Below are 25,988 nucleotides of genomic sequence, written 5' to 3'. Positions count from 1 at the left end.
TCCATTGCATTCCACTCCACTCCACTCTACTCCATTCTATTCTGTTCTGTTGTATTGTGTTGTATTGTATTCCACTCCACCCCACCCCACCCCACCCCACCCCACCCCACCCCACCCCACTCCACTCCACTCCACTCCATATTCTATTCTATTCTATTCTATTCTATTCTATTCTATTCTATTCTATTCTATTCTGTTCTGTTCTGTTCTAGTGGTTTAAAATGTGCTTTCAAAAGGCAACTGGACTTTTGTGGTTTTTCCCTTGAAGATGTTTCGCTTCTCATCTAAGAAGCTTCTTTGGGTTTGACTGAATGATAGAAAATGGAAGGATTTATATTCCTTGCAGTCATCTGGTCGTTAGCACTCTCTCTGAGAGTCATTGAGGCCACTTGAAGGTTTATCTGTGACATCACCTGAATAATGCAACACTATTCAGAAATATACTATTTCTGAGAGGTTCTACGCCCATTTGCACTCTGATTGGGGTGACCCCTAGGGGACACATAAATCCTCAAGTGGCCTCAACAATTCTCAGAGAACTAACCACTGACCATCAGGGTGCTAACGACCAGATGATGGCAAAGAATATAGAATAGAATGGAGTGGAGTGGAACAGAACGGAACAGAACAGAAGAGAGTTGGAAGGGACCTTGGAGGTCTTCTAGTCCAACCCCCTACTCAAGCAGGAAACCCTATACCATTTCAGACAAATGGCTGTCCAATCTCTTCTTAAAAACCTCCAGTGTTGGAGCACCCACAACTTTTGGAGGAAAGTTGATTAATTGTTCTAAATGTCAGGAAGTTCTCCTTAGTCTTCTCAGAATATAAATCCTTCCATCCTCCACCATTCAGCCAGAACTGAAGAAGATTCTTGGATGAGAAGCGAAACATCTTCAAGGAAAAACCAAGAAAGTCTAATTGCCTTTTGAAAAAGCACTTCTGGAGCTGAAATGGTTTGGTTTAGAAATTTTGGGGACCACCTCATTTCATATGGAAGAAATCCTTCTTTTTTATGTCCCAAAGAAGCACAAAAGGCCAGGCTCAAATTATCCTACTTGGGGGACATGAAGTGAAGGCCCAGCTGTCTGGAGAAGACCTCGGAGCTGGGAAAGGAGGAAGGAAGGGGAAGAAGAGGGTGTGTTGGAGAAAGATGGATGGGCTCAGTTACAGTAACAATAGGGGCATCGTTGGAAGGTCTCAAAGACCAGGCTAAGGAAAGCTCATCCTAGTAAAGGCCCACCTGTATAGTCCTTAAGAGCCAAAATGGACCTTTCAATCATCAGTTGAAAACCAAGGTTCTTTGGGAAAAAAAATGCTTGTTAAGGTGGAGAGAAGGAGAAGAAGAGGAGGATATGGATGGGCCCAGCTACAGTGGCAATTCAGCACCCTTGGGAGACCTGAAGGACTAAGGTGGAGACAGACTGCAAGAAAGAAACTCTATCTAGAGGTTGCTAGGAGGGAGGAAGGAAGGAAGGAAGGAAGGAAGGAAGGAAGGAAGGAAGGAAGGAAGGAAGGAAGGAAGGAAGGAAGGAAGATGAAAGAAAGAGCTTGAAGGGATGAAAGAAGGAAGAAAGGAAGGAAAGAAAGAAGATGAAAGAAAGAGCTTGAAGGGATGAAAGAAGGAAGGAAGGAAGGAATAAGATGAAAGAAAGAAAGATGAAGGGAGGGAGGAAAGAAGGAAGGAAGATGATTTAAAGAGGAGGAAGGGAGGAGGGAAGATGAAAGACGGAGGGAGAAGATGAAAGAAAGAGGATGAAGGGATGAAGGAAGGAAGATGAAAGAAAGAAGGATGGAGGGAGGGAGGAAGGAAGATAAAAGAGGGAGATGGCTGGAGGGAGGGAAGATGAAAGAAAGAAGGATGGAGGGAGGGAGGAAGATGAAAGAGGGAGGAGGGAGGGAGGAAGAAAGGAAGGAAGGAAGAAGGAAGGAAGGAAGATGATGGAGGGATGGCTGGAGAGAGGGAGGAAGGAAGGAAGGAAAGAAGGAAGGAAGATGAAAGAGGGAGGGCTGGCGGGAGGGAGGGAGATGAAAGAAAGAGGGATAGAAGGAGGGGGGAAAGAAGGAACATTTCTGATGCTCTTTGCCAGATTCCCACAAAGAAACTCAATGGGGAAGCCACCAGGAAATTAGATGGGGTTCCCTCTCTTGCTGTTTTTTTGTCCAGCCTTACTCATTCTGTTTCTCTGTTTAGGTGAGAACATACTTCTGAAACGATGACCCAATGGAGCACGGGTGGTCTACTTCATGATTAAACATTTCTTCTTCAATTCACGTTCCCCCCCGATCTTATTTTCACACTGTGTTGCAATCCCCCCTATGCCACAATCACCCCCAGATGGGGCTACGCACAACTGCCTTCAATGCCCATCACGCTTTGCAAGCCTTGAGTTTTCATAGATTATTTTTCAATAAGACACAGGAAGAGCCACGAGCAATTTTTTTACTAAATATTCAGGAGGCTAACAAGACAGTTTTTTCAATGAGAAGAACAGCATATCCCTGTTACTTACACTCCACTTGTAGGGGTCCCAGGCAGTGAACCAACCGGTGAAGTTCAGGGGCTCGTGACCTTGTTTGACCATGATGATTGGGGTTGCCGCATCTCTCCCTGCTGGGTGGTTCTTTAAATATTCCTTGGCTGCAGAAATGGACTCCGTCTTTTCATAGCTGTTGGCACCTCTGCCAATCCAAAGGAAAACCTAAAAAAAAAAGGGGGGGGAAAGAAGCTAGTTGGACGAAAAAGAGCGAGAAAGAGCTGTTCTCTCTTGATGCTTTTTCATTTGAAGCTGGGAAAGAGAGTATCCTATCATCATCACTAGGTGGCGCTAACACATTAGATTAGGGGTAGGCCACCTTGGCTCTTTTATGACTCTTGGACTTCAACTCCCAGAATTCCTGAGCCAGCCATGCTGAGGGGAAAGGGAGAGTTTCCAAGCTGAGCCATGCTGGCTGAGGAATTCTGGGAATTGAAGTTCACAAGTCATAAAAGGGCCTAGGCCTAGGCCAGAGGTAGGCAACCTTGGCCCTTTTATGACTCGTGGACTTCAACTCCCAGAATTCCTCAGCCAGACATGCTGAGGGGAAAGGAGAGGTTTCCATGCTGAGCCATGCTGGCTTGGGAATTCTGGGAATTGAAGTCCACGAGTCATAAAACAGCCAAAGTTGCCTACTGCAAAATAGCTAGTCCTCAACTTACAACAGTTCATTTAGTGACTGTTCAAAGTTACAACGGCAGTGATAAATGTGACCTATGATTATTTTTTCACAGTTACAACCTTTGCAGCACCCCATGATCATGTGATCAAAATTCAGACGCTTGGCAACTGGTTCATGTTTACGGCGGTCGTAGTGCCGCAGTGATCTTATTTTGCAACCTTCTGGCAAGCAAAGTCAATGGGAAAGCCAGATCCACTTAACAATCACTTAACTGCAGTGATTCACTTAACAACTGTGGCAAAAAAGCTGTAAAATGGGGCAAAAATTCAATTAACAATTGTCTCACTTAACAACAGAAATATTGGGCTCAATTGTGGTCGTAAGTCGAGGACTACCTTTATAATGGATTAGGGTTTGTCAGCCTTCGCAACTTTAAGATGGATGGACTTCAACTCCCAGAATACCCCAGCCAAGATATGCCGTAGTGCAACAAATCTCAAAACCACTAAATTTGGACATGTTGCAATCACAGCCAAAGTTATATTACAATTTATCACTTGTTTCTTAGCAACCTGTCAAAGTTAGAACAACTTATGGCCTGGTTTTGGAATATGATGGCCTGGGCTGTCTCACATTTATGTCCACTTGCAACTGCCTTGATTGTGTGACCGTAATTCACAACTTCTGGTTTCCAGCAAAAATGCCCATTGGATATAATGGACTTGCTTAACAACTGCAAAAAGGTTTGTAAATATGGCAGTTGTTAAGCAAGCCCATTTGTGATCAGTGGTATCATGAGTGACCTGCTTAATGACTGGCATGACCTATCAATTCCAGGTCAGTTACAATTGTAAGTCGAAGACTACATATATGTGACACTCTAAGCCAGGGAGTCTTCAAACTTGGCCACTTTAAGACTTGTGGACTTCAACTCCCAGAATCCCTCAGCCAGCCAAGCTGGCTGAGGAATTCTGGGAGTTGAAGTCCACAAGTCTTAAAGTAGCCAAATCTCAAGACCTATATATACTACTGAAGAGTAATATATATTGCAATAGTAATGATCACTTTAATTATCACAGGCTGGTTTGGGAATTCTGGGAGTTGAAGTCCACAAGTCTTAAAGTTGCGAAGTTTGAAGACCCCTGCGCTAAACGGTTGTAATAAAATTTAAGTGCTTCGTATATATAAGGCACAAGATTAAGACGTTTATAAGCTCGACTCCTGATCCCTTAATTGGAGTTCAGTCCCTAGCCTTCTGGCTAAGAATTATGGGAGTTGTAATCCTAATATCCAATCAGGAAAACAATTGTATTTAATCCTTGTTAATGCGTGGAGTACAGGGAATCCTGGACTTTACAACCACAACTGAGTCCAAAATTTCCTTTGCTAAGCAAGACAGTTGTTAAGTCAGTTTTGCCCCATTTTACGACTTTTCTTGTTAAGCAAACCAAGTGCAGTTGTTAAATTAGTAACATGGTCGTTAAGTGAAACCGGCTTCCCCATTGACTTTGTTTGTAAGACGGTCTCAAAAGGGGGTCATATAACTCCAGGACACGGCAACCATCATAAATATGAGTCAGTTGCCAAGCGTCTGAATATGGATCACATGACCCCGGGGATGCTGCAACAGTTGTAAGTGTGAAAAACGGTCATAAGTCACTTTGGTAACTTCAAACGGTCACTAAATGAACTGTTGTAAGTCAAGGACTATCTCTAATACGAAAAATAGATATTTCTTTCGTGTGATCTTTGCTGGTTTATTGTTAAGTTAGTCATTCTTTTAACCCTGGACTGAAAAATTAAATCCACACCAGAAAAGCTGGCATGTTCCAATCCTGAAAGTTTTTAAGAAGAGACTGGACAGACATTTGTCTGAAACGTTATAGGGTTTCCTGCTTGAGCAGGGGGTTGGACTACATGACCTCCAAGGTCCTTTCCATCATCATCATCATCATCATCATCATCATCATCATCATCATCATCATCATCATCATGTCTGTGAGCAGCATGCATGCAGTTCAAAGGTCATCCATCTCTCACTGACCTCTTCCCAAGTGTCCAGGAGCATGACATCCTCTTCGTCCAGGTCATCCTGGCCAAAATCCACTATTTCAGTCATGATGAACCGCCCGGTCTGATTGGAGCATTCAAACAAGCGAGACTGATAATGAGGGACACGTTCCTGGAACCTTTCACATCACAGAGTTGGGAAGAAGAAAAGAGAGAGGTGAAACATATCTATGTCCATACTCTGTGCTGGAACAGACTCTTGCAAGACAAGGAAGGAAGTCAGATTTTTCTGATTAACGGTGCTCATAGAGATTCCCTTTAAAATGTCTTTTTAATGGCTGGTTGTCCTCATAGAGAAGAGAAGAGCAACAAAGATGATCAGGAGGCTGGAACTTACAAGGAATGGTTGCTGGAATTGGGTCTGTCTAGTTCAGAGGTAGGCCACCTTGGCTCTTTTATGATTTGTGGACTTCAACTCCCAGAATTCCTGAGCAAGCCATGCTGAGGGGAAAGGGAGAGGTTTCCAAGCTGAGCCATGCTGGCTCAGGAATTCTGGGAGTTGAAGTTCATGAGTCATAAAAGAGCCAAAGTTGCCTACCCCTGGTCTAGTTTAATGAAGAGAAGGACGAGGGGGGACATGTTCCAATATCTCAGAGGTTGCCCCAAAGAAGAGGGGTTCAAGCTGTTCTCCAAAGTGCCTGAAGGCAGAACAAGAAGGATAGAGGATGGAAACTAATCAAGGAGAGAAGCAACCTGGAACTTTCCTGACAGTTAGGACAATTAACCAGTGGAACAACCTGCCTCCAGAAGCGGTGGATGCTCCAACACTGGAAGTTTTTAAGAAGAAATTGGACAGCCAGTTGTCTGAAACGGTATAGGGTTTCCTGCCTGAGCAGAGGGTTGGACTAGATGACCTCCAAGGTCCCTTCCAACTTTTTTATTATTATTATTATGGATCATCGCACAGTCATCCAGATGTTCAGACTGGATTTGGCATTTTGTCTACCTATCGAGTCCTTACCCAGGACCTGGGATAGGCAGATGTGGATGTTTGATGGTATTATAGATATCGTCGCAGGATGGAAGCAGTTCCTAGTAAGGCCGCCTTTTGCAATTGACTAATAGTGAATTTGTCAATGCCAATGATGTTCAAGTGGTGCTCCAGGTGTTTTGGGATTGCACCCAAGGAGCCTATGACTATTGGTACTACCCTTGCTTGCTTTCGCCACAATCTTTCTATTTCTATTTGTAGGTTTTTGTATTTTGTTATCTTCTCCAGTTCTTTCTCTTCTATTCTGCTGTCTCCAGGCACTGCCACGTCCACTATCCAGACTTTTTTGTCTTTCTTATCGACAATTGTTAAGTCTGGGGTGTTATGTTGTATTATTATTATTGTTGTTGTTGTTGTTGTTGTTGTTATTATTATTATTAAGATTTATTCCTTGGAGCTTCCAAAAAAGGCAATATAGAGGTCCTCCACTTAACAAAGTACAATCGGGACCAGAATTCCCATGGCTAGAAAAAAGGGCTGTTATTTGACATCTTTGCCACAGTTGTTAAGCAAATCACTGCAGTCACTTAGTTAATCATAGGTCATTAAGCAAACTCAGCTTCTCCCCCATTGAATTTGTTTGTCAGAAGCTGTCTGGGAAGGTCACATATGGTGATCACCTGACCCTGGGACACTCAAGTGTTACAAACACATCCTGGTTGCCAAGCCCCCAAATTCTGATCGTGTGACCATGGGGATGCTGCAATGGTCGTAAGGGTGAGGACCAATCATAAGTCACTTCTTTCAGTGCCAGTGTAACATTGAATGGTTGCAAATGAATGGTTGTAAGTCAAGGACTATTTATATATTCTCTGAGTGTGCTGAGACAAACATGCACAAAAGGATCCCACAGCCAGAAGGCCAGACGGAGGAGGAGGAGGAGAAAATGAAAAAAGGAGGAGAAAAGGAGAAGAAGATGAAAAAGGAGGAGAAAAGGAGAACAACAGTTGGAGGAGGAGGAGAATGGAGAAAAGTGAAGAAGGAGGAGGAGGAGAGGAGGGGGAGAGGATAGAGAAAAGGAGAAGGTGAAGAACAAGAAGGAGGAGGAGGAGAAAAGGAAAGAAGGTGAAGAAGAAAAAGGAGGAGGAAGAGAAGGATGAAAAGGAGAAGAAGGATAAGATGAAGGAGAAGGAGGAGGAGAAAAGGAGAAGAAGGTGAAGGAGGAGGAGGAAGACAAGGATGGAGAAAAGGAGAAGAAGAGAAGGATGGAGAAAAGGAGAAGGAGAAGGAGAAGAGAACCTGATACAACAAGTCCAGTTGATCTTACCTCTTGTCACTGGCGTAGGGAGCTTTGCCTCCAAGGGCAACCCAAAATTCAGCCGGTTCCTGTCCCTCCAGAATGGTCTGCTTATCCCACTTGGAGATGACATCAGCCACAGTCTTTGCCATTTCTCGCTCATCCCCACTGCATCCCTAACAGAAAACCCAGATCAAGGTGGATTCAACCACTACACCATCTTCCCGGAGCACCTAATCCTTTAAGTTTTATTCTAAAGCTACATTATAGGTAGTCCTTGAGTTATAACAATTCATTTAGTGACCGTTCGAAGTTACAACGTCACTGGAAAAAACTGACATATAACCATTTTTCATACCTATGACTGTTGCAGCATCCCCATAGCCACGTGATCAAAATTTCTCCACGGTCACGTATTTATGACCGTTGCAGTGTCCTTTTTACTTTTTATAAATTTTCTGGCAAGCAAAGTCAATGGGGAAGCCAGATTCTCTTAACAGCTGTGTTACTAACTTAACAACTGCAGTGAACAACTGGGGCAAGAAAGATCACAAAATGGGCAAAAGACACTTAACAATTGTCTTGCTTAGCAATAATTGTGGCCGTAGGTCAAAGATTATCTATAGTAGAAACTTGAAAATCCTGAATCTGTAAATACAAATCTCCTCCCGTTTCTTTTACAGAAAACCAGGAAGGTTCCTTTTAAGTCTCTTGCCCCACCCATTATTTAGCTGAGGGCTACGCTGTCCCTTATCTATCCATTCCCTAAGCAGCATCTTTTTGCTGTCTCCCCAAAATCTTTCCCTATATGCTGTCTGAGAAACATGGAGCACAAGCTTCGGCTGTTCCATTAAGCATTCTTGGAGGCATTGTGGTGATCTAATAAACCCTGGGAATTTCCTGGATTATGGACTTCAACTCCCAGAATTCCACAGCCAATATGACCATTAATGAGAATTCTGGGAGTTGAAGTCCACACTCCTGGATATTCCCAAGGTTGGGAAACAATGGAATAGCATATTTGTCTTGAGTTGAGAGGGAATTGTTTTGAACTCAGAGTAGTGAAGTATGCTAAAAATACTTTGTTTTGGTCAAGGAACTGAAATGATATAAGGTAGTCCTTGACTTACGACTACAACTGAGCCCAAAATTTCTGCTGCTAAGTTGTTAAGTTTTGCCCCAGTTTACAACCACAGTTGTTAAGTAATCACTGCAGTTATTAAGTTAATAACAGGGTTGTTAAGTGAATTTGGCTTCCCCATTGAGTTTGCCTGTCAGAAGGTCGCAAAATGGGATCCTGGGACACTGCAACCGTCATAAATATGAGTCGGTTGCCCAGCGTCTGAATTTTGATCATACAACCATTGGGATGCTGCAGTGACTGTAAGTGTGAAAACCAAACATAGGAAACTTTTTTCAGTGCCATTATAACTTTGAATGTCATTAAATGAACTGTTGTAAATTGAGGCATCTGGATACTCCTTCGCAGATTGCTCATTGCAATCAGAAAGCTACTAGTCATAAGCCAGATATCTTGAAAAACTAATTTTCCATACCCACACATATTTCTGATGTTGTTCAGTGGGGCAGGTACAAATATCTTCATAATTACTGGAAGCCAAACAAGATCCAGTAATGCAGGGGTGTCAAACTCAATTTCATTGAGGGCCGCATCAGCATTGTAGTTGCCCTTGGGGGGCCGGGTAGGTGTGTCCAGGGTGGGTGTGGTCTATTGGGTGGGCGTGGCTGGAGTGAGTGTGGCCTACAGGTGGGCATGGCCAGCTCTATATTGTTTACATCAAGGGTGCCTGTGGGGGCCTGGAGCGGGGCAGATCTGAGGGTCTCTGGCAGAAGGGGGGGGGACCGGGGCAAGCGCCAAGGCATGGTCCATTTCATCATTACTCACAAAGGGTGACACCTCCCCAGCATGCACCCAGGGGGCGGGGCCGACATGACAGGGGCTGGTTCCTCACTGTTTCCAGACGGCCTTGTGGAGCTAAGACTGAATGCGTTTCAGCATAGATGGCCACCACAAAACTGTACATTGGCTCCCGGCCGGCCTGGGCCAGGGCCAAGGCAGCGGGGGCCGTTCCCTCACTGTTTCCAGGATGGCTTTGTGGGCCACATGAAACCACTTCACAGGCCGCATCTGGCCCCTGGGCCTTGTGTTTGATATGTCTGCAGTAATGAGATCAATTAACCCACAGCCTTGTCAACTTTAATAATTATATCTTTGATAGATACAGAGCCTGCTGGAACTAGTATCACCCTGAAAAAAAGTAATTCGTTTTTTAAAGTCTGTCCACAGGGGGAGAAAAGATATCTCTAGGGCAGGGGTCTTCAACCCCTGTCCGTGGAGCAATAGGGATGCAGGCAGCACACAAAACCACGTACCCTCCGGTCCACGGAAAAACCTCTCTCCACAGAACCGGTCTCTGGTGCCCAAAAGGTTGGGGACCTCTGCTCTAGGGGATGCAGGTGGAGCACTGTTAATTCATTTACCTTTCCACACCAGAGGTAACACACTTGGTTGGTCTTGAGAACGAAGACATCGTTTGAGTTAAGAGAAGATGCTCGGGCCGGGACCTCAACCGTTTTGGTGTTGAATTCATCGGTACCTCTCACTTGGAAGAGCTGAATAGATGGTTCAGGTCCCGTCTTCTGACCATGACTGATGCCTCCCTAGAAAAGTCAACCAGATGGTGAAACAGGGGCACCCCGAACCAAACATAACTCAGGATCAAAGAGATGGATGTTGTATGGATTCTGTCCAGATGCCTTTCCCCAGGAAATGGGATTGTAGTAGATTAGAGGTGGGAAACTATGGCCCCTTGTGGACTTCAATTCCCAGAATTCCTGAGCCAGCTGTGCAGGCTCAGGTATTCTGGGAGTTGAAGTCCATAAGTCATAAAAGGGCCATAGTTCCCCACCCCTGTGATGAATTCCACCCATGAGATCCATAACAGAGAACATTCTGATCAACATCTGCACAGCTTCAAGCCACAAGGTTGAGGAATACTGGGATCACCAATATTAATAAGCTGTTTCCTCCTAGCCAATAAAGCAAGCAAGGCTAGTTACTCTTTTCACAACAACAAAACATCATCTGTGTAATGCCAGGATAGGCCATCCAGATGTTCTGGGCAACATAGTCCATCTGAGATGAAAAGAGAAGCAAAGAACAACTCATCTTCTATACATGAAGGTCCTGCAAAGATCGTTTGTACCTCATAAATGATCAAATTTCCCTTGAAGATAGCGAGGAAATGTCGCGGTTCCTTCCCCATTGTTACTCGAACCTGGACTGGCTCATCCCCATATTTTTGGTCCAGCTCCACGGCATTGAAAGCACAAGCCGTAATTTCGTCCACTGAAGCATGGCGGCCCTATGGAGGAAGAGATGAAATTGGAGTGCTCTTTTCCAAGATGCAAAGAGAATAGCAAAATGGTCAGTTATCCGAAGTAAGAGGATTGTCAGGAACACATAGAAGAAGAGAAGAATAGCTCTGCTGAGCCAGGCCAAGCTCCATTATTGACCAGCATTTCTCCATCTAGATCAGGATAGGCAACCTTGGATCTTTTATGACTCATGGACTTCAACTCCCAGAGTTCCTAAGCCAGCATGGCTCAGCTTGGAAACCTCTCCATTTCTTCTCAGCATGGCTGGCTCAGGAATTCTGGGAGTTGAAGTCCACCAGTCATAAAAGAGCCAAGGTGGCCTACCCCTGAGATGTTGCTCGGTTGCTCCAAAGAGAAGACCTTTGGTCCTTTCAAACTAAGGAAGACCTACCTCTTTTCCTCTATTGGTCCTTTTTAGCAGGCTGCCCCAAACTGGAGATAACAAAACTCTTCGAAACTCATAGACTTGACTTCTCCAAATGTACGTGATTGTCCTTTAAAGTCATCACTTTAGAGAACATTAACATATCTTAAGATCTACAAGTTAATTATGTGCAGCATGAAGAAAAACAGCTTAGGGTCATTTATTTAATGACTATTTGGAGTTACAACATCATTGAAAAATGATTTACAACCCATCTTCATAGTTATGACTGTTACACTACCTCTGTGGTCATGTGTTATAGGAGGAGTGGCAAAGCACTGGGGATGGAGTCAAAAGAGGAATCAGTCTAGCATCTCTATGTTGCCACCAATGGGCCAAACTGTTTGAATTCTGCTGAAATAGTGCTCGTTATTAATTGACTATATTCTGGTGCATAGGCATGAGCAATCTATCAGTTTAATTGGAAATTAACGTGTGATTTGGGCAGTTGGCAATCGGCTCACATTTATGATGTGATCATGGTTTGTGACCTCCACAGCTGGCTTCCAACAAGCAGAGTCAATGGGGAAAGCTAGATTTGCTTAACGACTGTGCAATTTGCTCAATGACTGCAGCGATTTGCTTAACAACCACAGTAATAATTGAGTTTGGACACATGATGATATCCGTAACAACCACATCGCTTAGCACAGTGGTTCTCAACTTGTGGGTCGGGACCCCATTTGGAGTCGAACGACCATTTCACGGGGGTCGCCAAACAACGCAGTCCGCCATTTTTTTCCCCTTTTCCTTAGCTGTGCTACTCCCTTTTATTCTATTGGCTTTTGAAAGCCAATAGAATAGACTCTCTTGAATAGAGTCTAATTCTATTGGCTTTCAAAAGCCAATAGGAATTGTCCAGGCTGTCTCTGCCCTGCTGAGCCCGCCAAAAGTCCCATTCTGCAAACGGTGCTGCACCAGTTGAGTAGTCCTCGACTTGCAATCGGTTGAATAGTCCTCGACTTACGACCGGTTGGGGGTTGCAGCATTAAAAAGGTTGAGAACCACTGGCTTAGCAGTTGAAATTCTGGTAGTGTAAAATGAGGATTGCCTGTATTTTATTTTGCCTCTTCTAAATCTCTTTTCAATAAGAACTTGAGGATAGCCTTGCTGGTTCAGACCAAATCATTCCTAGTCCAACATGTCTATGGAGATTCTCAATCATCCAGGTCACGAGTATCCCAAAGGTGTTTTTCCTTGGATATATTTTGCTTCTCATCCAAGTTCGGGAGAAGCTTCTTGGACGAGAAGAGAAACATCTTCACGGGAAAACAAAGCCCAGTTGTCTTTCTAAGAAGCACCTTTGGGACAATATGAGAATATTTTGTTTCTCATAGTGGCTATCCAGATGCCTCTGAGATGCTGGGAGATAGAAAATGAAAATAGACATCTCCTCCCTACACACCAGTGCTCCTCTACAACTGTCATCTGAAGGCAGGTTACCCCTGACTTGGAGGTATTATGGAGTCTTCAACGCTCATACAACTCAACAGACCTGTCTTGTCACGAATGTATCAATTCTCATCTGGTCATTAGCAATATCTTGAGATCATAAACTACCTGGGTAGATTTTGAATTTTCTTTTGTCTATTCTCAATCTCCCCCCAAAGTCAATGTATTACACACACACACACACACACACACACACACACACACACACACAATTGTGGGGTTTCAAAAGAGAAAGGAAAGCTTCACTTTGTACTGTTCATTGAAGCCATGCATGATTTTATGAGCAGAGAAAGACAAATGGATATATTTAGGCAAGGAGAAGATAATTATGGTATCTTCTTGGTATCAAGAATTAGCCAATTTGATTCTACCCATGCCTTGGGTCCTTTGATCTCAAGCTTAAGCTGTTCCTAAGACTGGTAACCATCTAAAAAACAGGAGACTAACAAATCACTGGGCTAGCTTAGCACCTTCTATCACTGAGGTTACCCAATAATCAGAACTGTTGAATGATATTTCTTTACTTACCTGCCACATGTAGATAATGTAATAAGGCCGGCCCGACTTTGTGTAGGTGTACAAGACAAGGTAACAGTCACCGCTATAAAACTGGCCATAAGTTTTGGGATTAACTGGAACCATCTCCCGATTTTCAATCCGCCATACCTGAAAAGAACCCCAGATGAAGCATTCACAAAACATGAGCCAGTTTGATTTGGTGGTTAGGACACCAGTTTAGGAACTAAGACACTGAGTTCTAGTGCCATCTTAGCCATGAAAGCTGGCTGGGTGACTTTGGGACTGGTGACTGGAATTAAGGAGAACCTGCCTAACAGTGGGGACAATTAACCAGTGGAATAGCTTGCCTTCAGAAATCGTGGGCGCTCCATCACTGGAGGTTTTAAAGAAGAGACTGGACAGTCACTTGTCTGAGATGGTATAGGTTCTCCTGCTTGAGGAGGGGGCTGGACTAGAAGACCTCCAAGGTCCCTTCCAGCCATGTTCTGATACTGATTCTGATTCTGGGCCAAACACCAGGAGATTAGATCTTCTAGTCCCACTTTAGGCATAAAGGCCAGCTGGGTGACTTTGAACCAATCACTAGGAGAGGGTATGTTCTAGTCCCGCCTTAGGCATGAAAGCCAGCTGGGTGACTTTGAACCAATCACTAGGAGAGGTTATGTTCTAGTCCCGCCTTAGGCATGAAAGCCAGCTGGGTGACTCTGAACCAATCACTAGGAGAAGGTATGTTCTAGTCCCGCCTTAGTCCTTTCTCCTTAGTTCTAAATTGCGTCTCTCCTTGATGAGTTTCCATCGTTGCTTCTTGTCCTGCCTTGTAAGTTAAGGACTTCCTGTATATGGGAGAGCAAAAAAGCTCTTTTCCCGCCCCGGATTGCACTAGCCCTGGTGAATCTCCCTGAGGGAGCCACTCTGGTGTTGACCTCTTGCAAGCAAAAACACTTTCTAGATGCTCAGAAGATAAGTGGTTCCCAGAAGACCATCTTGGACGAAGGCCAAGTGGAAGGATGCTAAAGGTGGGAAGAAATAGGAGAGCAGCTGTAGCTAGGCTGATTAAATCTGACCTCTGCAGAACATGCCAGAGGTTAGACTTCCCAGCCGCAGGGAAGAAGATGTCACATGGGTCAGCCTGCCTAGCAAACCCCCTTCCACGTAGTCCTCAACTTACAACAGCCTGTTTAGTGACCGTTCATTTAGTGACTGTTGCACATTTAAAAAATGGGATTTATAACCGCTCATAAACAAGGCAGCCTCTCACATGATCAAATTTTGGTTGCCTGGCATCAGGCACGAATGTGCTATGTTTCCTGCGGTCATGCGATCCCCACTTGTGACCATCCCAGCTGGTTTCCGGGGAAGCAAAGACAGCAGGGAAAAGTGGATTCACTTAAAGACAACTGTAATGATTCGCTTAGCAAATGTGGCAAAAAGGTCATAAAATTGAGTGCAACTCATTTAAGCTGCTTAACGACAGAAATTCTCGACGTAAGTCGAGGACGGCCTGTATTTAAATGTCTCACCTCAAGTTTTCCAGAGGCATTGTCGGGCATCCTTTCTTCCGCTGCCACTTCTGGTGTCACGTACAACTGGGTGATGTCAAATTTTGCTTGGTCCACTTTGGCTACAAGGTCATACAAGAATACACAACTCAGCAAAATTTATTTATTTATTTATTTATTTATGAGACTTATATACCGCTTTAAGTGCGAGCATTCTCTAAGTGGTGTACATCAGTAAGCAATATATATCTATATATTTACATTGCCCCCAACAATCTGGGTCCTCATTTTACCTACCCCGGAAGGATGGAAGGCTTGGAAAATTTTCAGCCACTCAGTTTCTGCCTAGTTTTGAGGGAAGCTGAATTGTGCACACAAGTCTAGTTGTTATGGCACTGAGGTTTACTCCATAGCTAAACTATGGAGACCAAATCAAGAAGTCAACTCTACAAGAATTTGAGTTATCGTTTTATTAATGTTGGCGACGCAAATGTTTCTCAGACTTAGAGGCTTGAAAGGCATTCTTCAACTCCCAGAATCCCCCAGCCACCATGTGAACTTCAGCTCCAAAAATTCCTCAGCCAGGATGTAGACTTCAGTTCCCAGAATTCCTCAGCCAGCAATGCTGGCTGGGGAATTCTGGGAGTTGAAGTCCACATATCTTCAAGCCACGAGATTGAGTAAAACTATAATAACAGACTGTGTCCATCCCCCAGACTTGTGCGAATTAGGATGGTCTGTGCCTGAGTTGCTTGTACAGGTAGTCCTCAACTTACAACAGTTCATTTAATGACCGTTCATAGTTACAATGGCCCTGAAAAAGGTGACTTAGGACCATTTTTCACATTGATGACCGTTGCAGCACCTCCATAGTCACGTGATCAAAATTTAGCAACTGGTTCATATTTATGATGGTCACAGAGTCCTGGGGTCACGTGACCCGCTTTTGTGACTTTCTGACCAGCAAAGTCAAAGGGGAAGACAGATTCACTTAACAACTGTAATGATGCACTTTAACAATTGTGGCGAGAAAGGTGGTAAACTCACTTAACAAATGTCTCACTCAATGCTGGTTGTAAGTCTGGGGAATTCTGGGAATTGAAGTCCCCAAGTCTTAAAGTCGCCAGTTTCGGAGTCCTCCTGATCTAGATGGTGCCTGGGGAATTCTGGGAGTATCTTTTCTTAGTTTTGGACTTAGAATGTTTTTCCCCTTGTCACTTTGGTAATGAAGTGCCTCTGTCGTGGTCCTCTTCCTTAGTCTCCACGGTCTCTATAAATGCCTTCTTTGGTGTTCACCTTCCTGAGTTGACTCTTTAAAAATTGGGAATCTGGCCTCCTTCTTTTCTGAGAGGTTGTTTTTCTTTCAACTTCCCAGTCTAGTCTACACCTGTGGGATTTCCTGGCCATCCCATCCCAAGATTAATTAGGCCTGGCCCTGATTAGCTTTAGCCAAGATCAGTCCAGATTGGCTAGCTAGATGCTATCATTTGTTTGAGCAAAATCGTTGCATGGGGAGAAAATCCTTGTCTTTCCCCCATGGGGAGTAAAATAAATTTGGGGTATGGAGAGAGTTAGGAGTCTCCCCCCCCCATCTTACCAATTTTGCCAAGAGTATAGGCTTTGCCAAGGCCTTGGGTTGTGTATTTTTCTGTCCACTTCTGGAAGAGCTGTTTAAACATGGCGGATTCTGCTCCATCGTTGACAACTTCTACGTTTGTAGACGCAGGGTAACCCTTGGCTTGGATGAAGCCCTAGGAGGATTCCAACACACACACACACACACACACACACACACACACACACACACACACGGGGGGGGGGAGAGAGAGAGAGAGAGAAAGTGAGGTTTACCAATCCAAGTTTTAGATAGATAGATAGATAGATAGATAGATAGATAGATAGATAGATAGATAGATGGATGGATGGATGGATGGATGGATGGATGGATGGATGGATGGACAGACAGATAGACAGATATGAGAAAATAGATATAGATAGATAGATAGATGGATAGATGGATGGATGGATACAGTAATAACAGATAAACATATATGACAGAAGATAGATATGTAGAGAGAGAGATACAGGAGAGAGAGAGAGGGGGGGGGATGAGATGGAGACAGACAATATCCATTCAGTTGTGTCCGATTCTTGGTGATTCTATGGATCAAGTTTTTTTCTATACTCTGGCTGGTGTGAGCCATTATGTTCTTTGGTGACCTGGTTTCCTTTTATCACTAACTCTTCCAAACATAATTACTTGCTCCAATAAAAAGAAATGTATAAAATAAATAAACAATAAACAATCAAACTACACCAGGCATCAAAGGAAAATAAAATTCCACTGAAAAAGGAACAGGGTGGCTAAAGAGGCAAAGAACAGTATTTATTTCTGCAACATAATCTTTCTGGTCCTATTTTGGAATTGGTTGATTGCATTTACAGGTAGTCCTTGACTTACAACAATTCATTTAGTGCTACAACGGCACTGAGAAAAGTGACTTACGACCATTTCTCACACTTAAGACCTTTCTAACATCCCTGTGCTCATGTGGTCAAAACTCAGATGCTTGGCAACTGGTTCATACTTATGACTGTTGCTGTCTCCCAAGGTCATGGGATCCCTTTCCGTGACCTTCTGACCAGCAAAGTCAGTGGATAACCAGATTTATTTAACAACTGGGTTACTAACATCAACTTGAGGCAAGAAATGTTGTAATATAGAGCAAATTCACTTAACAAATGTCTTAACCAAAATTTTGTGCTCAGTTGTGGTCATAAATCGAGGTCTAACTGTATTTTCTATGCTATTATCCACCTAACAATCCTGCTAGGTAGGCCCCCTGGAGAGAATAATTATTTTCATGTGCAAAAATTCAAATTCAGCACTCTGTGTAACAAGCATAAAGTTCTTTCCATCATCTCCCAAACAAATCTCCACTAATTGTACATGTCTGATTTCTACCTGTGTATTTCTGCTGATTCACATGCTAATTTTTTTTTTTACATAGAATATATATTAAGATGTTTCTTAACAGTATTTCAGCATATAACTTACCACTGCCCGAGTAAAAGCGGCTTTTCTTTCTTCCTTGCTGGACTCTTTTCCTCTCCAGACATAAATTTTTAAACCTCCCTGGTCTATAATGTGACAATCCTGGAGAAGGGGAAGGGGAAGAAGGAAGACGGAGAAGGGAAGAGACAAGGAGAAGATGGACAAAGAGAAAGAGAAGATAAAAAAGGAGGAGGAGAAGTAGAAAGACAACAAGGAGAAGGAGAAGGACCAGATAAACAATGAGGAGAAGAGGAAGATTGACAAGGAGGACAAGGAGAAGCAGATAGACAATGAGGAGAAGAAGACAGACAAGAAGAAGATGGACAAGGAGAAGGAGAAGATAAACAAAGAGGAGGAGGAGGGGGAGGAGGAGGAGGAGGGGGGGGGAGGAGGAAGAGATAGACAAGGAGAAGAAAGGAAAAGGAGAAGATAGATAAAGAGGAGAAGGAGAAGATAGACAAGGGGGAGAAGAAGAAGATTGATCAGGAGGACAAGAGAAGGAGGTAGACAGTGAGGAGAAGGAGAAGAAGATATGTAAGGCAGAGAAGAAGAAGGTTAACAAGGAGAACAAGGAGAAGGAGATAGATAAGGAGAAGGAGAAGACAGACAAGGGGGAGAAGAAGATTGATCAGGAGGACAAGAGAAGGAGGTAGACAGTGAGGAGAAGGAGAAGAAGATAGACAACGTGGAGAAGATGAAGATTGACAAGGAGAACAAGGACAAAGAGATAGATAAGGAGAAGGAGAAGACAGACAAGGGGGAGAAGAAGATTGATCAGGAGGACAAGAGAAGAAGGTAGACAGTGAGGAGAAGGAGAAGAAGATAGACAACGTGGAGAAGATGAAGATTGACAAGGAGAACAAGGAGAAGGAGATAGACAAGGAAAAGGGGAAGATAGACATGGAGGAGGAGAAGATTGATCAGGAGGACAAGTGAAGGAGGTAGACAATGAGGAGAAGGAGAAGAAATAGACAATGTGGAGAAGAAGAAGATTGACAAGGAGAACAAGGAGAAGGAGATAGACAAGGAGGAGGGGAAGATAGCCATGGAGGAGAAGAAGATTGAGATGGAGGACAAGAAGGACAAAGAGAAATTGATAGACAATAAGGAGAAGGAGAAGATAGACAAGGAAGAGAAGGAGGAGGAGAAGGAGAAGGAGAAGGAGAAGGGGAAGGGAAGAAAAATAACACAGGATTTCAACCAAAAATTCCCAGATCAGAACGGATCTATTTTACTGTACATTGAGATATCTCTTTTGTGGGGCACCCAAACCAAACAATATCAGCTCAGGTGGTGCATATCTTACCTCGTGACTCAAGAGGTCTTGAGTGAGGGGGCGGGTTGCAATTTCTTGAACCACAAGATCTTTGCCATTTTCATATACACTGTAGGCAGAAGTAGACAATGTAATTTTTTTTTAAAAAAAAATCTTTTCTGAATTTTTGTCTACCTCACCATGGGCTTTTGCCATTTTAAGGAGCAATCAATCAGAATAGAAAGGACCTTGGAGGTCTTCTAGTCCAACCCCCCTTCTCAAGCAGCAGATCCTATACAATTTGAGACAAGTGGCTGTCAAGTCACAAATCTCCGATAATGAAGCACCCACAATTTCTAGAGGCAAGGTGTTCCACTCACAGAAAGTAGAGGAGGTTAAACTATTATCGAAAGCGCCGGAAGGCAGGGCAAGAAGCAACGGATGGAAACTAATCGAGAAGCAACCTAGAACTAAGGAGAAACTTCCTGACAGGGAGGACAATTAACCAGTGGAACCGCTTCCACCAGAAGTTGTGGGTCCTTCATCACTAGAAGATTTTAAGAAGAGACTGGACAGTCACCTGTCTGAAATGGTAGGGTCTCCTGCTTGAGCAGGGGCTGGACTAGAAGATCTTCAAAGTCTCTTCCAGTTCAATTCTCATTCACTGATTCACTGAGTAATTGTCCTCCCTGTTAGGAAGTTTTTCTCCTTAATTCCAGTTAGCTTCTCTCCTTGATTAGTTTCCATCCATTGTTTCTTGTCCTGCCTTCAGGCGCTTTGGAGAATAAGTTGACTTCCCCCCTCTCCTTTGTGGCAGCCCATCAAATGCAGGAATAAAAACGAACATTTCTCCAATTTGTGAACCACGTGAACTTACTGGTAAAGGCGGACATTGGCTTTCTGATGTTCGTCTGCTTTTTCGTCTGGTAATGGTTCTCTGATCTCCTGAGTCCTCTCTCCCAGCGTCGCCTTCATGATCTGCATAAGCTCCGGGCAGTCTTTCTCATTGTCGATGATGGCAATTTGGACACGTCCACCTCTCTCGCCATCCCGGATGCTTCGCGCCAAGATCATACCCTGGTCAACAGTGATAAGACCGAACAATGCAGACCACAAGCCATCCAGACTGATTACAGGTTACAACTATTCATTTAGTGACCGTTCGAAGTTATAACAGCCCTGAAAAAAAGGCTGTTTTTCCCATTTACAACCGTTGCAGCATCCCCATGTTCACGTGATCAAAATTCAGATGCTTGGCAACTGACTTGTATTTTTGACGGTTGCAGCATCCCGGGGTCACGTGATCCCCTTTTGCAAACTTCTGACGAGCAAAGTCAACAAGGGAGTCCAGATTTGCCTCATAACCAGGTTATTAACGTCACAACTGCAGTGATTCATTCAATTGTGCCAAGAAAGGTCGTAAAATTGGGCAAAACTCACTTAACAACACATTACTAAGCAACAGAAATGTTGACTGTTGAGACAGTGCAGCCGTCATAAATATGAAGTTTGCTGCTGCTATTCTTGGACAGCCATTTGTCTGATGGACAGCCATTTGTCTGAAATGGTATAGGGCTTCCTGCCTGAGCAGGGAGTTGGACTACATGACCTCCAATTATTATTATTATTACTATTACTATTATTATTATTGATCATTGCACAGTCAGCCAGATGTTCAGACTGGATTTGGCATTTTTGTCTACCTATTGAGTCCTTACCAAGGATCTGGGATAGGCAGATGTGGATGTTTGATGGTATTACAGATATTGTCGCAGGATGGAAGCAGTTCCTAGTAAGGCCGCCTTTTGCAATTGACTAATAGCGAATTTGTCAATGCCAATGGTGTTCAAGTGGTGCTCCAGTTGTTTTGGGATTGCACCCAAGGAGCCTATGACTATTGGTACTACCCTTGCTTGCTTTTGCCACAGTCTTTCTATTTCTATTTGTAGGTCTTTGTATTTTGTTATCTTCTCCAGTTCTTTCTCTTCTATTCTGCTGTCTCCAGGCACTGCCACGTCCACTATCCAGACTTTTTTGTCTTTCTTATCGACAATTGTTAAGTCTGGGGTGTTATGTTGCAGATGCTTGTCTGTTTGAATTCTGAAGTCCCAGAGCAGTTTAATTTTATCATTTTCTATGACTTTCTCTATTTTATGATCCCACCAGTTTTTGCTTACAGGCAAATGATATTTTTTGCAGATCTTCCAATGCACCATTGTTGCTACTTTGTCATGCCGCTGCTTGTAATCAGTCTGTGCAATCTTCTTGCAACAGCTTACCAAGTGGTCCACTGTTTCTTCAGCTTCTTTGCATAGGCGGCACTTACTGTCTGTTGCTGTCTTCTCAATTTTGACTTTGTATGCATTTGTCCTTAAGGCTTGGTCTTGTGCAGCCAGAATTAGTCCCTCGGTCTCTTTCTTCAATTTTCCTGCTCTTAGCCATTGCCAGGTTTTATTGTTATCTGCTTTCCCAGCTATTTTTTTCATGTATTGGCCATGTAGTGCTTTGTCTTCCCATGCCTCTATTCTGTTCTTCATTTGGTCTTTCTTGTAGGCCAGTTTGGTCTCTCCAGTAGTTAGTAAGCCTTCCTGATATACTAATTTCAGTGCATCTTCATCATTGTTCTTCAGATATTCTTCCAAAGCCATTTTTTCTTCTTCAACCATCTGATGTACTTGTAGCATTCCACGCCCACCTATTTGCCTTGGTAGATAAAGTCTATCAATGTCACTGCGTGGATGAAGGGCATGATTCATTGTCATTATTTTTCTGGTCTGCCTATCCATTGCTTTTAGTTCTGCTTGAGTCCAGTCCACTATTCCAGCTGTGTACCTAATGACTGGGATTGCCCAGGTGTTGATTGCCTTTATGGTATTTCCTCCATTGAGTTTGGACTTTAAGGTCTTCTTCACTCTCTTGATGTATTCACCTCTAATCTTTTTCTTGACTTCAGTGTGCTTGATGTTGTCAGCTTGAAGGATACCCAAGTATTTGTAGTACTCTTCTCATCCAGACTCTTAATGTTATTTTCGTGGGGCATCTTGATTCCTTCAGTTTTCACTATTTTTCCTTGTTTGATAGTAAGTGTGGCACATTTGTCCAAGCCAAACTCCATTACAATATCTTGGCTATATATACGGACAGTGTTGAGCAGCGATTCTATTTCAGATGATGTTTTTCCATACAGCTTCAGATCATCCATGTAAAGGAGGTGGGATAGTCTAGCAGATGTTTTTGATGTTTGATAGCCATGTCCTGAGTTATTCAGTATTGTTGACAGAGGAAACAGTGCAATAACAAATAGTAATGGTGATAATGAATCTCCTTGAAATATTCCTCTCTTGATATTAACCTCTCCCAGCCTCTCACCATTGATCTGCAACTGTGTCTTCCATTGTGCCATCGATCTTTGCACAAATTTTCTGATGTTTCTACTGACTCCTGTTATTTCTAGGCACTTGATTATCCAATCATGTGGCAGAGAGTCAAATGCCTTTTTGTAGTCAATCCATGCCACATTCAGGTTGGTCTTCCTTCTCTTGCAGTTTTCCAAGATCATTTTGTCTATTAGGAGTTGATCTTTTGTTCCTCTGCTATTGGGGCGGTTTCCTTTCTGCTCAGGTGGAAAGAGATTGTTTTCAACTAGATGCTGTTGTACTGCATCAGCTACCACACCAGTTAGTAATTTGAAAGTTGTTGGTAAGCAGGTAATTGGCCTGTAGTTACCTGGTGTTGCCCCTTTTGCTGGATTTTTCATTATTAGGTAGGTTTTCCCAGTTGTTAGCCACTTTTCAATTTCTCCTCCTTGTAGTATATTGTTGAACTGCTTGGCAATGAGTGGGTGTATAACAGTTAGATGTTTCAACCAAAACCCATGCAGTTCATCTTCACCTGGTGCTGACCAATTTTTGATTTTCTTTGCTCTTTTTTCTACCATTTTTGTTGTTATTACTAGTTCTTTCATTTCAACTTCTGTTTTATTTGCATCCACCTCTTTTAACCAAGCCGCATCCTTGTTGTATTTCTTTGGGTTATCCCATATCTGCTTCCAGAACTGCACTGTTTCTTCCTTGTCAGGTACTGACTGATTCCTTGCAGTTTCTCCATTGATGGATTGGTAGAAACGTTTCTGATTGGATTGAAATTGGAGGTTCTGCCTATAGTTTGCAATTCGAGCTTCATATCTACTGATTTTCCTGGCTATAGCTGTTATTTGTTGCTTTATTATTTCCAGTGCTTCCTTGATCTTCCTTGTTTCTAAGTGGTATTTCTTGATTAGGTATTCTTTGGTCTTCTTGTTCTTCAGCTTCTTTTCTTTCATCTGTTCTAGCTTGCTTGCATGTGATCTTAACTTGCTGATCTTATTTTCTAGTCTAACCTTCCATTTTTGTGGTGCACTGTTTGTTTGTTTTTCTTTTTGTTGATTTTACATCCCAGGTATTCTGTTATAACTGCAGCTGTGCTGTACATTAGTTGGTTTGTTTCTTGCAGTGAATTGGTGCTTATACTTGCTATTGCAGTATTTGCATCTTTTAATGCTTGTGCTAGCTGTTTCTTTGGAACAAGCTTCAATGCAGGCAGCCTTATTCTGTTGTTTTTGTGCTGTTCTAGATGCTCAATTATTCTTTGTTTCAATTCTTTTATTTCTTTAGTTAGAGGGTTTTGTTCTTCATGAGGAAGAGGTGCCTGGTTTCCAAATGAGAACAGTTGTATATCTCTACTGGATTCTTTCACTGCCAACTCCCCCTGGTTTGCCTCTACATTCTGAATTACTTCTTGTAAGGCTTTGATTTCTTTGCCCTGGGTAAACCTTTGCAGTTCGTCCAATTCTGTTTCTGTAAATACTTTATTTCGTGTTATAAATCGGCGTTGATCTGCTAGTCTCTGTTCTGTTATTTCTGATTCTGGATGTTGTTCTTTCCAGAATTGGTGCATTCATTTTAGATATCCTCGTCTTGTTGGACTTGATCTGTAGTAACAGATCATTATTTCTTTGTTTTCCATCACTGTGTATCTGCGACGGGTAAACACCTTTTCTTCCAGTAGTTCTGCAGCTGCTGGCCTTGGTTGCTCAGCCAACAGTCCTGAGTCCTGTAACCCATTTTTCACCAGATATCCAGGAACTCCAATATCTAGCGCGGACCTTGTTAACCCGGGCGACATCCGAGCCGGTATGGCATTCTGAAATTTACATCTCACCATATTTTTTATGGGAGAGACACTCTTTGTCTGACTCCTCTGATGAGACCTGTCCGGTATGATTGAACCTCTGGCATAGCTCTCATCTTCCTCAGAGTACACAAGCCCCACAACCACATCAAGATAGTGCCTCACTGGGGGATTATTATTATTATTATTATTATTATATGAGTCAGTTGCCAAACATCTGAATTTTAATCATGTAAACACGAGGATGCTACAATGGCTGGGTCTCTAAACATGGCGATAAGTCACTTTTTTCAATGCTGTTGTAACTTTAAACCGTCACTAAATGAACGGGGATCAGCCGATCATTAACCATATAGCCACCCACCTCACAAAACAGTGGCTCCGGGAGGCATACGGGTGGTTTCAATTTACCACCATGGTGGAGCCTTTACTTTATAATTGTAACAGTTGTAAAACCTGACCGATCCGATTTTATTACATTTTTTTACGGTGGCTGTTAAGCAAACATGGCGGTCATAAGTGTAAATCCCACGGTTGTTAAGCACATTCATTGTTCGCTATGGCGTAGTTTTTCCAAAAACTGGAAGGAAGTGGTGGTTTCCACAAAACCGTCGTAAAGTGCAGTCATGTGACCATGTGACATTGCAAACAGTGATCGGTGTGGCCAAGTTTCCAAGCACCCAAAGTGCAATCATGTGACTGCAAGTGTAGTCACGTGACTCCTACCATCTGAACATCAGATTTGCATTGTAAGTCCCGTTTTTCAGGTAAGTCATAATTTCAAACTGCTGTTAAGTGACTAGTTGCAAGTTGAGGACTGCCTGTAGAACCTTAAAGTCCCACAATTAAAAGTTCACAAGTTCACCTTACCCCCCCCACACACCAGTGTTCTTGACCCCAACCTGGTTCAATTTGCAGGTTTCAAACACATCAATTGAACCTTGGCATTCATCAGTGAGGAGGAGGAGAAGGAGAAGGTGGAGAAGGAGGAGGAGGAGGACGAGGAGAAGGAGAAGGAGGAGGAGAAGAAGAAAGAGGAAGAGGAGGAGGAGGAGGAAGAAGAGGAGGAGAAGGAGAAGGAGGAGGACTGAGGGAGCCTTGGTGCTTTCTGAGCTGGATTGTTTCCTAGCAGATGTCTCATGACCCAAGTAGGTAACATCATCAGTGCTAGGAGGGTTTGCAGAGTGGAGAGGAGCTGAGAAAGAGGACGTAGAAGACTGTGGGGGTTCTTGGTGCTCTCTGAGCATGGTTCTTTTCTTGCAGATGTTTCATTATCCAGCTAGGTAACATCATCAGTGCTAGACGAGAGTGGGGTTTTCTCTCACTTTATATTCAGGACAGAGCAAGTAAGTAGAACATAAACTGAGAGCATATTCCTTACTAGCAGTGCACTAGTTACTTAGTTTGGGTAATGAAACGTCTGCAACAAAACAACTAAGCATTAAGGACTCCTCATTTCAATTCTGAGCTGTAAACATTCTCCTTTAAAGATCTACAGTCTACAATCCTCCATCAATCAAGGTCTACAATCATTCTCAAGAGGAGGGATGGGCAACTATGCCGTTTTATGACCCGTGGACTTCAACTCCCAGAGTTCCTGAGCCAGCCACCCCCTTCTCCACCCCTTTCATGGAGCCTTCTGGCATTTTCTCAATTCATGGCCATCGTCAACTGCACAAAGGTTTCTTTTACACAGTGCACTATTCACTACTACCATGAGATGTAATGCCGGCTATTAGCTTTGTTGGCTTCAAAAAAAAAA

The 25,988-nt window shown here is 43.2% G+C and overlaps 1 protein-coding gene across 1 annotated transcript in view; it reads right to left on the bottom strand.

Annotated features, from left to right (window-relative positions):
- LOC120305323 (villin-1-like) overlaps positions 1-25,988 on the bottom strand; it is a 57,538-nt gene that overhangs the window by 6,330 nt on the left and 25,220 nt on the right. The window contains exons 7-17 of the mRNA XM_039336999.1: positions 19,935-20,134; positions 19,109-19,187; positions 17,806-17,904; positions 16,345-16,498; positions 14,769-14,869; positions 13,258-13,395; positions 10,682-10,840; positions 9,957-10,136; positions 7,485-7,630; positions 5,201-5,345; positions 2,511-2,699 (exon numbers count right to left, since the gene is read on the bottom strand). Coding sequence (XP_039192933.1) covers positions 2,511-2,699; positions 5,201-5,345; positions 7,485-7,630; positions 9,957-10,136; positions 10,682-10,840; positions 13,258-13,395; positions 14,769-14,869; positions 16,345-16,498; positions 17,806-17,904; positions 19,109-19,187; positions 19,935-20,134 — 1,590 coding nt within the window. The remainder of the gene's footprint in view (positions 1-2,510; positions 2,700-5,200; positions 5,346-7,484; positions 7,631-9,956; positions 10,137-10,681; positions 10,841-13,257; positions 13,396-14,768; positions 14,870-16,344; positions 16,499-17,805; positions 17,905-19,108; positions 19,188-19,934; positions 20,135-25,988) is intronic.

This window comes from Crotalus tigris, unplaced genomic scaffold (genome assembly GCF_016545835.1).
Source record: "Crotalus tigris isolate CLP2741 ecotype Arizona unplaced genomic scaffold, ASM1654583v1 scf7180000017667.1391209, whole genome shotgun sequence".
Lineage (NCBI taxonomy): Eukaryota > Metazoa > Chordata > Lepidosauria > Squamata > Viperidae > Crotalus > Crotalus tigris.
Note: the sequence above shows the minus strand (reverse complement) of the source record. Positions and strands in the feature narration are given on the sequence as shown.